We start from the raw sequence: 14,597 nt of genomic DNA, 5'->3' as shown, positions 1-14,597 counted from the left end.
GATCCAGACATCAAAACACTTATTGAGTATGGGTAGGAGTTTTTGTAGGGAAATAACAATGGTTCAAGGGAGAACACTGGATTTGTTTATGGGTAAACTGATGGCTCATGGGAATACACCTCTACCCCGATATAATGCGACCCGATATAACACGCATTCAGATATAACGCGGTAAAGCAGCGCTCCGGGGCGGACGGGGCTGCGTGCTCCGGCGGATCAAAGCAAGTTCAATATAACGCGGTTTCACCCATAACGCGATACATTTTTTTTGGCTCCCGAGGACAGGGTTATATCGGGGTAGAGGTGTATACCAAAGTTGTTTTGTTCAGGCTAGACAATAAGAGCTGATCATTCCTGCAATGGGCGGTGTTCTTTCCAGGGAGCTCCCAATGCAATTAGGCAGCTTCAGTATTTTGGATACCAGTAAAGGATTTATTACTAGAATGGGTCTGATAACTACTGAGCTGGGTATGTGCAGGTGTGGGTTCATTAACATCTGGAGCAGAGATCCCCTATGATGCAGTGCTTTTCTGGTCCCATAGTTCAGTGTGGTTCTTGCCTTGGAATCTCTGTTCTCTATTCTGTATGCTAATGGAGATGCCTCCCTGTCCCATCTTTGATGCAGATGAGGCTAGGGGAGTTTCCTTAATCCTGTCATCCTTGTCCAGAGGTGTTTGTGTCTCCCCTACTGCTTTTTCATTGCTTTTTCTAAGTCTGTCTTCTGTTCGGCTTTGGTTCAAGCAGAGGCTGGGTGGGGGGAAGGTCTTTCATGAGTCAGACAGGCTGGGTACTGCACTCTGGTTCCCCAGAACACAGAGCTGGTAGGTAACAATAGCTTCAGTGGTGTAGCTGTGCTGCTGTAATGCCTTTAGTGTAGACATGACCAGGGATGTTTTTGTGTTCAGTCAGGAAAGCTAAAGAGAAATTAATTCAGTAATAGCAGTTAGACTAGTCAGAGGAAGCACTAAGATTAGCTAGCCTATAGGAGGACAAGTACCTGACTCTCTCAGTTGGTGGCCAAAGTCTAGGGAAATTCTGCTGCCCGTGTGATAAGAGCCTGGACTTAATGACTCTGTTATGTTAATACCCTCTGACAGTGAAAATTAGTTACTACTTTTGTATTTTGAGACAAATTACTTTGAGACAAATAACTCCTAATTCATCCAGTAAAAATTTTACAGCAAATTGATGTTCTGATAGGTTGGAGGGGGAGCAGCAGTAGTGGCAGGTAAATGTGGCAGGTTATTTTAAACTTTGTGGTTTTGACATGACTGAATTTTCTTTCAAAGTGTATGTATGGTATTGACATATTTACCGGTACTAAGGTCAGAATTTTCAAAACTATAGGTGCCTAAAGTTTGGCTTCTAAATCCATTGCGGAGGGGGACCTAATGAAAGTTACTGTGGTTTTCTGACATAACCCCTTCTCCCACTGAAGTTAATGAAATAATAGTTTTGGTTCTTTTTTAATAAAAGGACAATATTAGGGTAAAATTTACATATTTCATTTAAGAGAAAATACATTAATACTGAATGATACAAAACAAAAATAAAACTCATATGCACGAAAACACACTACCTCAACTGTTTTATGTCTACATAAATTATTAAAATCAAGACTTTAAAATATTGTACTCTTGTCACTTACATTGTTTCCATTTCTCTCAGTTTAGAGTAAAAATAGACTAATCAGTTTCACATCCCACTTGCATGTTAGGATGTTGTGAATATTGCAGGGGAATATTCCTTTCAAAGAACTATTTCTCAGGTTTAATATCAATTTATTTTAAACTTATACCATAAAATATTCCAATACTTTATTTCAGAATTAAATTGATTTGATAATGTGTTAAGAAAAACACCCTATGCTTGAGAAACAGCAGTCCAGTTTCTGACTTTATCTTAAAACACGCAAACATAGGACTCGTATTTTGGGAATAAACAATCATAAGTGTATTCTGTATGTTCTGTTGTGTGTAGTAGGTAATCTATTCTCTACTTTCAATATATAATGTACTTTAATGTGAGTACTGTGTTTTAATCATAGTCTTTCAAACTTGGCATATTTTAGGACCTTATAATTGCACTTTTAACAAATCATACAGCAGGTTATTTATTAGAAAATTTATACAATTTGCCACCAGTGCAGGCTGGTTTGGGGAAGAGGAGCGGAAGGCTGGCATCTTTACCACACCCTTGTCTTACAGAAATCAATAGAAGATAAGCTCTTTTTCACCCAATTCTGTTTCCCTCCAGCACTCTGGAGTTGAGGTTCCTTTTCATTCCTGCACAGTTTGTGGTGCTTGTAAGCATTGCTTTGTCTCAGCACCCATTATACATGACTTTTAAAATGCAGAATACGAGTAGGCTGGTGGATTTGTTGAGTATTTGTACCTGAGACAGTTGTGTTGACTTTTTTCTTGTTGGCTGTAGCTAAGCTTTGTGACTTTAATACTACTTTTACAAAATTGGATAAGGTTTTTGGTTTTGGGAAGAGTTGAAAAAGTTAACCACTGTGTATGTTGCTTTTCACATCTCCTGTGTAGCTCTTTTTAAAGAGGTAGTCACCTGCGTAGGTTTGAATCAGTATCCTTAAAGAAAAGCGTCAGCATGTGAACTTACATGTACAGAGCAAGTTACCTGTAAATGGTTAGATAATGCTAGTTTAAGTGTGTGACCTGGTTAAAACAATGTATAACAAGTACCTGCTTAGAGCAGATTTCCTCCACTGTCTTTAGAATGCTGTGTTTGCTACCTAGAAAGATTCACTGACATTTTCAGTGAACTGCAATAGTCAATTGAGATTTTTAAAAGGAGTAAAACATCTCTTGCACTTTCCTCTTTTTTCTTTTAAATATAGTTATGGCTGGAATACACAAGAGAAACCCAACTTAAAAAGGAAATTTAAGATGCAAACCTTCTATTTCAGGACCTATAACTTTGTTGTATGTGTCAGCAATTGAATTTCAACTGTTCCCATTCATTAGAATCTAGAATAATTACAAAATTATATGAACTTGTAAAAAAGTTAACTTATTTTCTTTCTTATGGAATTTCAAATGGAACATTGTCATTAAAAAAAATTGCAAGTTTTTAGCTTAACATTTCTTGTGTATGGCTTTAACTTTAGTTTAGTCCAATGGTCAAAGGCTCCATGCGCTACATGGTCTCTACTGGTGCAGATGGAACAGTTTGCTTTTGGCAATGGGATGCAGATTCCATGAAATTCAGGTATGTAAGTGGGTTGCTGTTTAGCTCTTCAGATATCTTCCCTTTCTTGATTATAAGATGGCAGTTATTTTAGGGAGTGTAAATTGACTTGTTGAATATAAATAATCTTTTGATGTTTACACATAGAAAAGCTTTAAAATATCCCATACAGCAGCCTACAGAATATTTTTAAGTGCCATTACACACTGCATTGATTACAGAATTGTGCTCGATTCATTGTCCTGAGGAACGAACAAACCAATTCACTAGATTCTTACAACATTAGAAACACTGTGGGAAAAGTAAAATTGAAAATCTTAGTATATTAGACCCATATAGTAAAGGTATTTTTGCTGTCTTTGAGTTTGACAGTCCTGTTGTTCTGGGACCCCCTACTTTTGTTCATTCCATGAAACTTGTGTGTACAAATGTATTTAAAAGATGCTGTTACCATGTTCAATTCATAACTGACACAATTTACAGTTTTGGTATGAAATTTGTTTACTAAATTAGTAATTAGGCTATTCCTAGTACTAAGCAGAAATACATGATCAGAATATATTTAACATTATTCCATGGAAGTGTTCATAATATCTAATACAGAATCCTCAAATTTGTTGAACTGTTCCAGTATGTCTAATGTGGAAACTTCCAGTACTTGATCAAAAAAGCCTGTAATTCAGATTGTGAAAAGAAGTCATTTACGCCTGTGCCAGTGAAGTCAGTGTAGTTGCAAAGGTGTTACTAAGTCACAATTTGGCCCAAAGAGCATTTTACGGATATGTGACACAGAAAAGTCTCAGGTTCACTCTCTGTTCCCAGTTTTAGTTTATAGGGCTAGTAGTTTAAAAATAAGTTTTTAAAAAATAAATATAAGTAATATTTACTTCTATAGTGCATTTCAACTGTAGATCTCAAAGCACTTTACATTTAATATTGTCCAAAGTCCCCAATCAGGATTTGGCCCCCATTGTGCTGGGTGATGTACAAACATAAAACACAGTTCTTGCCTTTATAATAGGAGGGGGTTTTGTAAACAAAAAACGTGTTCTGGAAGTCATTAAGGTAATTAACATGGAAACATACAATGCCATTTGTACAGTTAATTTTTGGAGTAGAACAGCATTTCAGTTGCAGGATTTTTTTCCTTAATTAACAAAGTTGGGCATATAACTGACTTTTTTTTTTTAAATCTTACCTTTTTATCTCTCCCAGATCCATATTTATCAGTATCTGTTCCATGAGTGATTACAATACATGCTTAGCTGGTGACACTGCATCATCACAGAGCATGAAACCAAGCGTTTTACTCAACAGTTGCATATCTTTGCAAAACTTTGATTTTTAAACCTGTTTTACACCTCATAAAATTACATGAAACTGCAGAATCCTGGGAAATACCTTACCCCTGTAGGCCAAGCGCCGTATGTGGTGCAGTGTCTCCAGCATAGTACTTATTGGACATGTCATGGAGTGTGTAAATCAGATTTGCAAAGGAGAGAAAACGCAAACTCTGGGGAACTCCATATTACCTCTGCTCTTTCAGGGTGTGTATTCATAAATTCATGAATAGATTTAAAAAAAAATTAGGACTGTCAAGTGATTAAAAAAATTAATCGCGTGATTTAACAGCAGTAAAATACCATTTATTTAAATATTTTTTGGATGTTTTCTACATTTTCAAATATATTGATTTAAATTACAACACAGAATACAAAGAGTATAGTGCTCACTATAAACCTCTACCTCGATATAACGCGACCCAATATAACACAAATTTGGATATAACGCGGTAAAGCAGTGCTGCGGGGGGGGAGGGCTGCGCACTCCGGTTGATGAATGCAAGTTTGATATAACGCGGTTTCACCTATAACAAGGTAAGATTTTTTTGGCTCCCAAGGACAGCGTTATATCGAGGTAGAGGTATATTTATTTATTTTTTTGCAAGTATTTGCCCTGTATAAAAACAAAAGAAATAGTATTTTTCAATTCACCTCATACAAGTACTATAGTGCAATCTCTTTATTATGAAAGTTGAACTTACAAATGTAGAATTATGTACAAAAAAACTACAGTCAAAAATAAAACAACATAAAATTTTAGAGCCTGCAGGTCCACTCAGTCCTACTTCTTGTTCAGCCAATCACCCAGACAAACAAGTTTGAAGAAGATAATACTGCCCCCTTCTTGTTTACAATGTGACCTGAAAGTGAGAACAGGTGTTCTCATGGCACTGTTTGTAGCAGGTGTTGCAAGATGTTTACATGAGAGATGTGCTAAAGATTCATATGTCCCTTTATGCTTCAACTACCATTCCAGGGGATATGCGTCCATGCTGATGATGGGTTCTGCTTGATAACAATCCAAAGCAGTGCAGACTGACGCACGTTCATTTTCATTATCTGAGTCAGATGTCACCAGCAGAAAGTTGATTTTCTTTTTTGGTGGTTTGGGTTCTGTAGTTTCTGCATCGGAGTGTTGCTCTTTAAAGACTTCTGAAACCATGCTCCACACCTCGTCCCTCTCAGATTTTGGAAGGCACTTCAGATTCTTAAACCTTGGGTTGAGTGCTGTAGCTATCTTTAGAAATTTCACATTGGTACCTTCTTTGCGTTTTTGTCAAATGTGCCATGAAAGTCTTCTTAAAATCAACAACATGGGCTGGGTCATCCATCTGAGACTGCTATAACATGAAATATGTGGTGGAATGCAGGTAAAATAGAACATGGGACATTGAATTCCTTGGGTGAGAATTCTGTCACAAATTTAATTAACACATTTTTTTTTTTTAACGAGCATCATCAGCATGGAAGCATGTTCTCTGGAATGGTGTCCGAAGCATGAAAGGGCCTATGAATGTTTAAAATATCTGGCACGTAAATACCTTGCAATGCCAGCTACAAAAGTGCCATGCAAATACCTGTTCTCACTTTCTGGTGACATTGTAAATAAGAAGTGGGCAGCATTATCTCCCCTAAATGTAAACAAACTTGTTTGTCTTAGCGATTGGCTGAATAAGAAGTAGAACGGAGTGAACTTGTACACTCTGAAGTTTTACATTGTTTTGTTTTTGAGTGCAGTTATATAACAAAAAAAACCCTATATTTGTAAGTTGTACTTTCACGACAAAGAGATTGCACTACAGTACTAGTATGAGGTCAATTGAAAAATACTATTTTTTATGATTTTTACAGTGCAAATATTTGTAATAAACAATATACACTTTGATTTGAGTTACAGCACAGAATACTATATGAAAATGTAGAAAAACATCCAAAATACTCAAATTTCAATTGGTGTTCTATTGTTTGAGTGCGATTAAAACTGTGATTAATTGCGATTAATTTTTTTGAGTTAATCGCATGAGTTAACTGCGATTAATCAACAGCCCCTCTGTCATAGGTTTATTCCCCACTTTGAACTTTAGCGTTTACAAGATGGGGACCTGCATGGACTCCTCTAAACTAAAATTCTAGTTTAGATCTGGTTCTCGCTGCCACCAGTCAAGTTTTAAGTGTCTGACACACTCCCTGTTCCCCCAAAAACTTTCCCTGGGGAACACAGATCCAAACACCTTGAATCTCAGCACAAAGGGAAATAATCCATTTCCCCCACCTTCTTCCCCCTCCCCTTGTCCTTGGGAGAGATACCTTGATTCAAACTCCTTGAATCAAACAAAGAGGGATTCACTTTTTCCCCCTTCCCTTCCCCTGAAAATCCAAACAAGGGAAGAAATCAATCAAGTTCTAAAAAAGAAAAGATTTTATTAAAGAAAGAAAGAAAGTACACTATCTCTGTAATACCAGGATGGAAAATATCACAGTGTCTGACTTATAAACCTGGAGAGCCTTCCCCCTCCTCAGAATAATCAAAGTAACAGCAAACAGGAATAAAGAATTTATCCAGCAAACACACAATTGCAAATACAGAAAGCAACTCAAAAGACTAATCCGCCTTTTTAACTAATACTCACTATATTGAATAGAAGAGGCTATTTCAGGAAACTTGGAGAACTTGAAGGATATGACTGGCCTCTCTTAAATCCAAAAAGAGACTAACTCCAAACAAAGAAACACAGACAAAGGCTTCCCTCCACAGAGATTTGAAATTATCCTGTCCCTTGATTCGTCCTCTGGTCAGGTGTTCATCAGGTTACTGAGCTTGTTAACCCTTTACAGGTAAAAGAGACTTTAACCCTTAACTATCTGTTTATGACACCCTCTTTTCCCCCCTCTCCTCCCCCCACAAAAATCAAACACACAGTAATTTGATGTCTTGGATGGAAACTGATCTTACTGTAATTCCGACTTCTCACGAAGAAAACGTACATCACTTTAGATCCTTGACATTGGTGATTGTGCGTGTGTTTTTGGCAATGTGGACTCAGATTTTAGAAGATTGTGTTACCCTTTAATCTTTACATTGCATGTCCTGATTTTTCTGCAACTTTTTTCTTTTAAAGTAATCGGCCAGTGAAGTTTACAGAGAAATCCAGGCCTGGAGTTCAGATGCTTTGTTCTTCTTTTAGCGTTGGTAAGTTGTATGCACGTTGATATTGGCCATTTTTTCATTTTTTCCACTAATCTACAGAAACATTCTGTCAATTTCAACTGTCCTACACTTGTAATAAATCTTATTATTCCTCTCCTTACACTCCAGAATTGGATGTAAGGATCCATATAACTTTATCCTGTTCTTTTGTACAAAACCTTGTTTTATAGAATCATAGAAATGTAGGGCTAGAATGGGCCTAGAGGTTATCTAGTTCAGCCCTCTGCCCCAAGGCATACCTTGACCATCCCTGACAGATGTTTGTCCAACCTGTTTTTAAAAATCTCCAGTGACAAGGATTGTACAATCTCTTGCAGAAGCCTATTCCAATGTTTAACAACTCTTACAGTTAGGTTTTTAGACTCATAGATTATCAGGGTTGGAAGGGACCTCAGGAGGTCATCTAGTCCAATATCTAATCTAAATCTGCACCCCTGACTCCTTCACACTTGCTCCGAGATCCCTGTAGTTGTTGCTGATCTGATTAGGGTTATACCTGGCAGTATCATAAGTATCCACATGGATGAGCAGCATGGGGTAGTTGTCAGAGACACAGATGAACCTTGCAACCTTTCCATAATACCTTGGATGCAGGCTCCAGGCAAGTAGTGCATCTGGGACAGCCGATCAGGCCAGCAGACGAATAACATTTAGCATCTGGGAAAGAATGGACAAGACTTTCTTAACAAAGAACTTGTTACAACTGAACCTTGCAAGTTACTTTGCCCTTTCCTGTGCTGAGCACATCAGCTACTTCTGGAGCACTCTTTCTAGTTGGGCAATAAGAGTGTAGCTGTAAATACAATGTTGGGCTCTTACATGACATTCTAGAACGTGACTGATATGCCCTATTGATACCTCCAGCCTAGAGAACTATATGATCTCTTGCATTATCAGAACTACAATGCATTGGAGACCTTCCAGAAAACTCCATCCTAGCCACCATGGATGTAGAGGCTCTCTACACAAACATCCCACACACTGATGGAATACAAGCTGTCAGGAACAGTATCCCTGATGATGCCACAGCACAACTGGTTGCTGAGCTCTGTGCCTTTATCCTCACACACAACTATTTCAAATTTGATGACAATATATATCTCCAGATCAGTGGCACCGCTATGGGCACCCGCATGGCCCCACAATATGCCAACATTTTTATGGCCGACCTGGAACAACACTTCCTCGGCTCTCGTCCACTCACGCCCCTTCTCTACCTACGCTACATTGATGACACCATCATCTGGACCCATGGGAAGGAGACTCTGGAAAAATTCCACCACGATTTCAACAGCTTTCACCCCACCAACAACCTCAGCCTGGACCAATCTACACGGGAGGGCCACTTCCTAGACACCACGGTGCAAATAAGTGGTGGTCACATTAACACACCCTATACCGAAAACCTACCGACCGCTATGCCTACCTTCATGCCTCCAGCTTCCATCCTGGGCACACCACACGATCCGTTGTCTACAGCCAAGCACTGAGGTACAACCGTATCTGCTCTAACCCCTCAGACAGAGACCAACACCTACAAAAACTCCATCAAGCATTCTCAGAACTACAATACCCACACGAGGAAATAAGGAAACAGATCAACAGAGCCAGATGTGTACCCAGAAGCCTCCTATTGCAAGACAAACCCAAGAAAGAAACCAACAGGACTCCACTGGCCATCACATACAGTCCCCAGCTAAAACCCCTCCAACGCATCATCAGGGATCTACAACCCCTCCTGGACAATGACCCCACGCTTTCACAGACTTTGGGTGGCAGGCCAGTCCTCGCCCACAGACAACCTGCCAACCTGAAGCATATTCTCACCAGTAACTGCACACCGCACCATAGTAACCCTAGCTCAGGAACCAATCCATGCAACAAACCTTGATGCCAACTCTGCCCACATATCTACACCAGCGACACCATCACAGGACCTAACCAGATCAGCCACACCATCACTGGTTCATTCACTTGCACGTCCACCAATGTAATGTACGCCATCATATGCCAGCAATGCCCCTCTGCTATGTACATCGGCCAAACTGGACAGTCTCTAAGGAAAAGGATAAATGGACACAAATCAGATATTAGGAATGACAATATACAAAAACCTGTAGGAGAACACTTCAACCTCCCTGGCTACACAATAGCAGATCTTAAGGTGGCCATCCTGCAGCAAAAAAACTTCAGGACCAGACTTCAGAGAGAAACTGCTGAGCTTCAGTTCATCTGCAAATTTGACACCATCAGCTCAGGATTAAACAAAGACTGTGAATGGCTTGCCAACTACAAAACCAGTTTCTCCTCTCTTGGTTTTCACACCTCAGCTGCTAGAAGAGGGCCTCATTCTCCCTGATTGAACTAACCTCGTTATCTCCAGCCTGCTTCTTGCTTGCTTATATATACCTGCCCCTGGAAATTTCCACTACATGCATCCGACGAAGTGGGTATTCACCCACGAAAGCTCATGCTCCAAAATGTCTTAGTCTATAAGGTGCCACAAGACTCTTTGCTGCTTTTGCATTATCAGTGGGTATCTATATATATGCTCTGTGCATTCAGTAATGCTCTGAAGATTCATCACAACAGGTTGGCAGAAGGTTTGAGACAAATCTGCTGCTGCTTTTCTGGCTTGTGATTTGAGGATGATAGCTCATACAGGAAGAGGAAGGTTCTGTAGCCATTAAGAGGACAGTTGGAGACCTGGCGGGACAACGCTGAAGGTAGCTGTTCCAGGTGGTGACTGAGCTGGGGTTTCTGGAGTTGGATTCATCTGTATTAAGAGAAGCAGGACACATGTACGTAATTTAAATAAAATACACAGTCTGACTTCCTATCAGTTTTTCTCCAGTAACCAAAACTGACCAACTGTAAGGCCCTGTAATTCACCAGAATTCTTATGAGGGGGCAACAGTATATTTAGAATGTGTAATGTGAACTTACTGGCTTTGCATTCGCTTTGCACATGTCTTAATGTCTTGTATGTTTTGACCATGCTTCTTTCAGTTCCCAGTGGTTGGATGAATCCTTTATAAACAAAAACCCGAGAATGAAAACTGTATCCAGCCCCCCCCCCCCCCTTTTGTTGTTTTTACTCTTTCCCGGCTATAAAATCTCTCATCTTGACCCTTCACTTCATTTACAATGTGGGTATTTCCAGTGAAGAATAGCCAATGTAACACTCTTTTGAACTATGGAGAAGTCTTTCTACTGTAAAAACAGTAGATAATTTTAGCTGCAACCTTGTTTTAGAAAGTTCTCACTATTATACTTCCCTTTAATCTTTCATACTAAAATTTAGTGATTTTACTTTATTATTATTTATGGCTAAATAAGGATTTGTTAAGAAAAATGAAGTTTCACCCCACATTTGTATAGTGGGAAAAGAGCAAGAAATTTGTTCTACCTGATATTGTAACAAATGAAAATTCTTATCCACGTCAGCTTTTTAATTACTGTCTGAATTTTCAGGTGGTACGTTTCTAGCAACAGGCAGTACAGATCATGTTATCAGGATGTATTTTTTTGGCTCTGAAACACCTGAAAAAATAGCTGAACTGGAAAGCCATGCTGTAAGTAAGATTGTTAAATCTACAAGTCACCTATTTAAAATACTTAAAGAACTGTGTTGTGGGTTCTAGCAGCATTCTAGATATGGTTTTAAAAGTTTACTGGATTAAAATTTTCCATACTGGTCTGAAAATCTAAGTGACAGTAACTTGAAACACTTATCTGGGTTTAATGAATTGAGGGAGCATATCACAATGATATTTTAAGTATGTTTTATTTTAAGTATGTTTCATACACTAAGGCCTCCTTATACAGTTCTGCAGGTGTGAAGTAAGGTAAATGTTGTTCTTGTTTTTAAGGCTCCTTTGCATTTATACCACTGTAGAAGTGTAATTTATTACTGCACCACAAATGAAAGTACACACGTCTTGCATGTTTTACATTAGAATTTGTATCGGGTTTTAATGTTAAACATGCAAGACATAATGCATCACAAATGAAAGTACACACTTAAGACATAATAGGGTATACATGCTAAAATGATTGTATTTATCACTTATGGATTTAAGCTTGCAGTACTGTATGGTATAACTTGAAATTCGGTGAATATTTTAGATCAGAAATAGTTAATGGGTATTTTCAATAAATATTTCTTCTTACAACTTAAGTATTAGGGCCACTAAAGGCCACTTGAGTTGCATTAGTCTGACTCCCTGTATTTGATAGGACTGCTCCCAACACTGGTTCCCCTAATGGCTTATGTAACCTACTGAGTATCTACAGTGATGGTGCCCAATTTTCTCTTCAATTGCTCTTACTGTTAATAACTTTCTTAATGGCTAGCCTAAGTATTTTCTAGCATGTTCCCTGCTTTAAAAAATAAAATAAAAATCCTTCCTTTATAGATGTTCTCTGGAGCCTGATTCACATTTATCCTGCTCTGTAAGTGTAAAGGAGCCTTAAAGCAAGAATAAATGATGTTTACCCTTACTTTACACTTGCAGAACTATAAAAGGAGGCCTTAGTGTATGAGAATTTGGCCCCCTGTGTTTATAGACATTGTGATCTTGGGTCCTCCTCCACAACATAAAAACTTAGCTTCTCTTCTTTGGTTCTTGTAAGTGTTATTGCTGCCTTATTTGGTAACTTGATTTAGTGTTCTTTCCCTGTTTATTGCTTATCTCCTCTAGGAACGAGATATCTACCCTCTATTATGGGTGCAGAAGCATTAGAGGAATGTAGACCAGCAAGCATGCTTACTTCTTAATTTGTGTATTATACCATTTTTGAGAGAGAGATGTATATGTAGAGAGAATGAAGGTGGGGGTGGAGGGGCAGGTAATACATAATTCCATAAAACCATGGTTTTAGCAGTATGAGTTGGGAATGGTTACATTACTTGTGTGCCAATAAACCTTAATACATGAAGGTGTGGTATATAATGTGTACCGCATGCTTTATAAAATAGGGTTTGAGTTTTTAATTTTTTTATGCATCATTCGCCTATGAAGTAGGCATCTTTAGCACCATGAGTCCAGCTGTACAGGACTCTTAAGAGATACAAAACTATCAAATGTGTTTAAAACACCTCTACATGTCAGTTTTAAAGACAGATACCTTGGTAATTTTCAGGGTTAGAAACGAGAATTGTGTCTGGTTGGAAAGTGGTGTATTCACTTAGTGTAAAAATCCTATTTCCAGAGCTCATAAGTTGCTTTTTAGCATACCTTAAACTTATCACTTGTGCAGGACAGGGTAATGCATGACCTGGGCCATGGGTGCGTGTGGTTCGTGGAGAGAATTCTATATTTAGGCCAAGGAGAAGAGAATACTTTTTTTTTTTTTCCTGGCAGGTTAATTTTTTTTTTAAATGACTGAAGCTGTTTGAAGTTTTAAATGTTAGAATGGGTTCATCCGGTTTTAGCCCACGCAAGCGTATGCCCAAATAAATTTGTTAGTCTCTAAGGTGCCACAAGGACTCCTCGTTTTTGCTGATACAGACTAACACGGCTACCACTCTGAAACCTGTTTAATCAAAATTGTTCTGCGATGGGACAGTTTTCTGCAGTGTGTTGCAAAAGAGATCACATTCTCTGGGACTTGGCTAATACTTTTTTCTGATCCTGTATGTTAACTTTTTTTGTAAAGAAGGCTACGTACATTTTCTAAAAGAAATTAAGTTCCCGATTAAAAATAATTTAACTTCTAACCTCTTCCTTAAAAACTTTTTTCTTTTGCAGGACAAAGTCGACAGCATTCAGTTTTCGAACGGTGGTGATAGGTATGTTGCAATACTCAGCATGTAAATATGTCCTTTAAATGTTTTGGCATTAAATACCTATTGTCACACTCATGGAGTGCTCAACTAAGAAAATCTGATATAGCTGTAATTTGAAGGATGATCTATATTTCTCTGGAGTGCAGTGTTCACTTGAATTTCAGCTCTGGTTTTGTTCCCTGTGAATATTTTAACATATCTTCTATTTGGATAAACTGATTTTTTAACATTATTATTATTATTTTATTATTATATGACACTTTCCCATATAATAATAATAATTAATAAGAATTAAGGATTGGCTTTTCAAAGCAGCAAACATTGGCCTAACTCTGCTTCTGCCATTTAAGGCAGTGGTAAAATTTTCGTTGTCTTAAATGGGAGCAGAGTTCACTCATGCTGAGCAATTTTAAAAACCACACCCATAAATCTTACAAAGCAGCAGTGCATATATTTGAGCAAAGGACGCTGTCTGGATTGTCCAGGTTGGTATATCCTTTCAGTCACATTTATGATGTCTGTAAAGCTGCTTTTTTCCCCTTTTTTTGTGTGTGGTGTTTTATTTTGTTTAACTGGCTCTTTGGTAGCTTGTTGGAGAGAGATCCTGAATATTGGGTTTGATGTAACAGGGGAAGGGAGGACACTTTGATTTGCTAGCTCCTGCTACTAAGAGTCCTTACAGAAGATTGCTCATTCTTTGACACTGCCAGGATCTTCCACCCCCTCCCTCTCCCAACCTCCTTGCTACACACACTTTCCAGTACCGGCTTCTCTTCCCACACCTAGAAATGTGCTGTATCCTGCTAGTGTCAAGTTATATCACAAGCACCTTCTCTTTCCCTCATCTGAGCATCAGTTTCCCTATGCATAATCCAGTCTTGCAGGGCATACTCTCCATTTAGCCTGCTTATCAGCTCCAGCACTACCTTTTTTGCCACCCCTTTTCCATGTCAGATGCTAGGAACGCTACACCTCTGCATCACGTCCACTAGAAGCCCCCTAATTGGATCTAAGGCTTCAGGGGAAGGAAGTAGTAGGAAGAAAC

General features: G+C 38.6%; 1 protein-coding gene across 1 annotated transcript in view; it reads left to right on the top strand.

Annotated features, from left to right (window-relative positions):
* BRWD1 (bromodomain and WD repeat domain containing 1) overlaps positions 1-14,597 on the top strand; it is a 138,707-nt gene that overhangs the window by 15,130 nt on the left and 108,980 nt on the right. Inside the window, exons 9-12 of the mRNA XM_045002492.1 lie at positions 3,131-3,231; positions 7,673-7,743; positions 11,236-11,336; positions 13,515-13,555. Of these exons, the coding sequence (XP_044858427.1) occupies positions 3,131-3,231; positions 7,673-7,743; positions 11,236-11,336; positions 13,515-13,555 (314 nt within the window). The remainder of the gene's footprint in view (positions 1-3,130; positions 3,232-7,672; positions 7,744-11,235; positions 11,337-13,514; positions 13,556-14,597) is intronic.

The sequence above is a fragment of the Mauremys mutica genome, chromosome 1 (assembly GCF_020497125.1).
Source record: "Mauremys mutica isolate MM-2020 ecotype Southern chromosome 1, ASM2049712v1, whole genome shotgun sequence".
Classification (NCBI taxonomy): domain Eukaryota; kingdom Metazoa; phylum Chordata; order Testudines; family Geoemydidae; genus Mauremys; species Mauremys mutica.
This window is presented reverse-complemented; position numbering and strand designations above follow the sequence as displayed.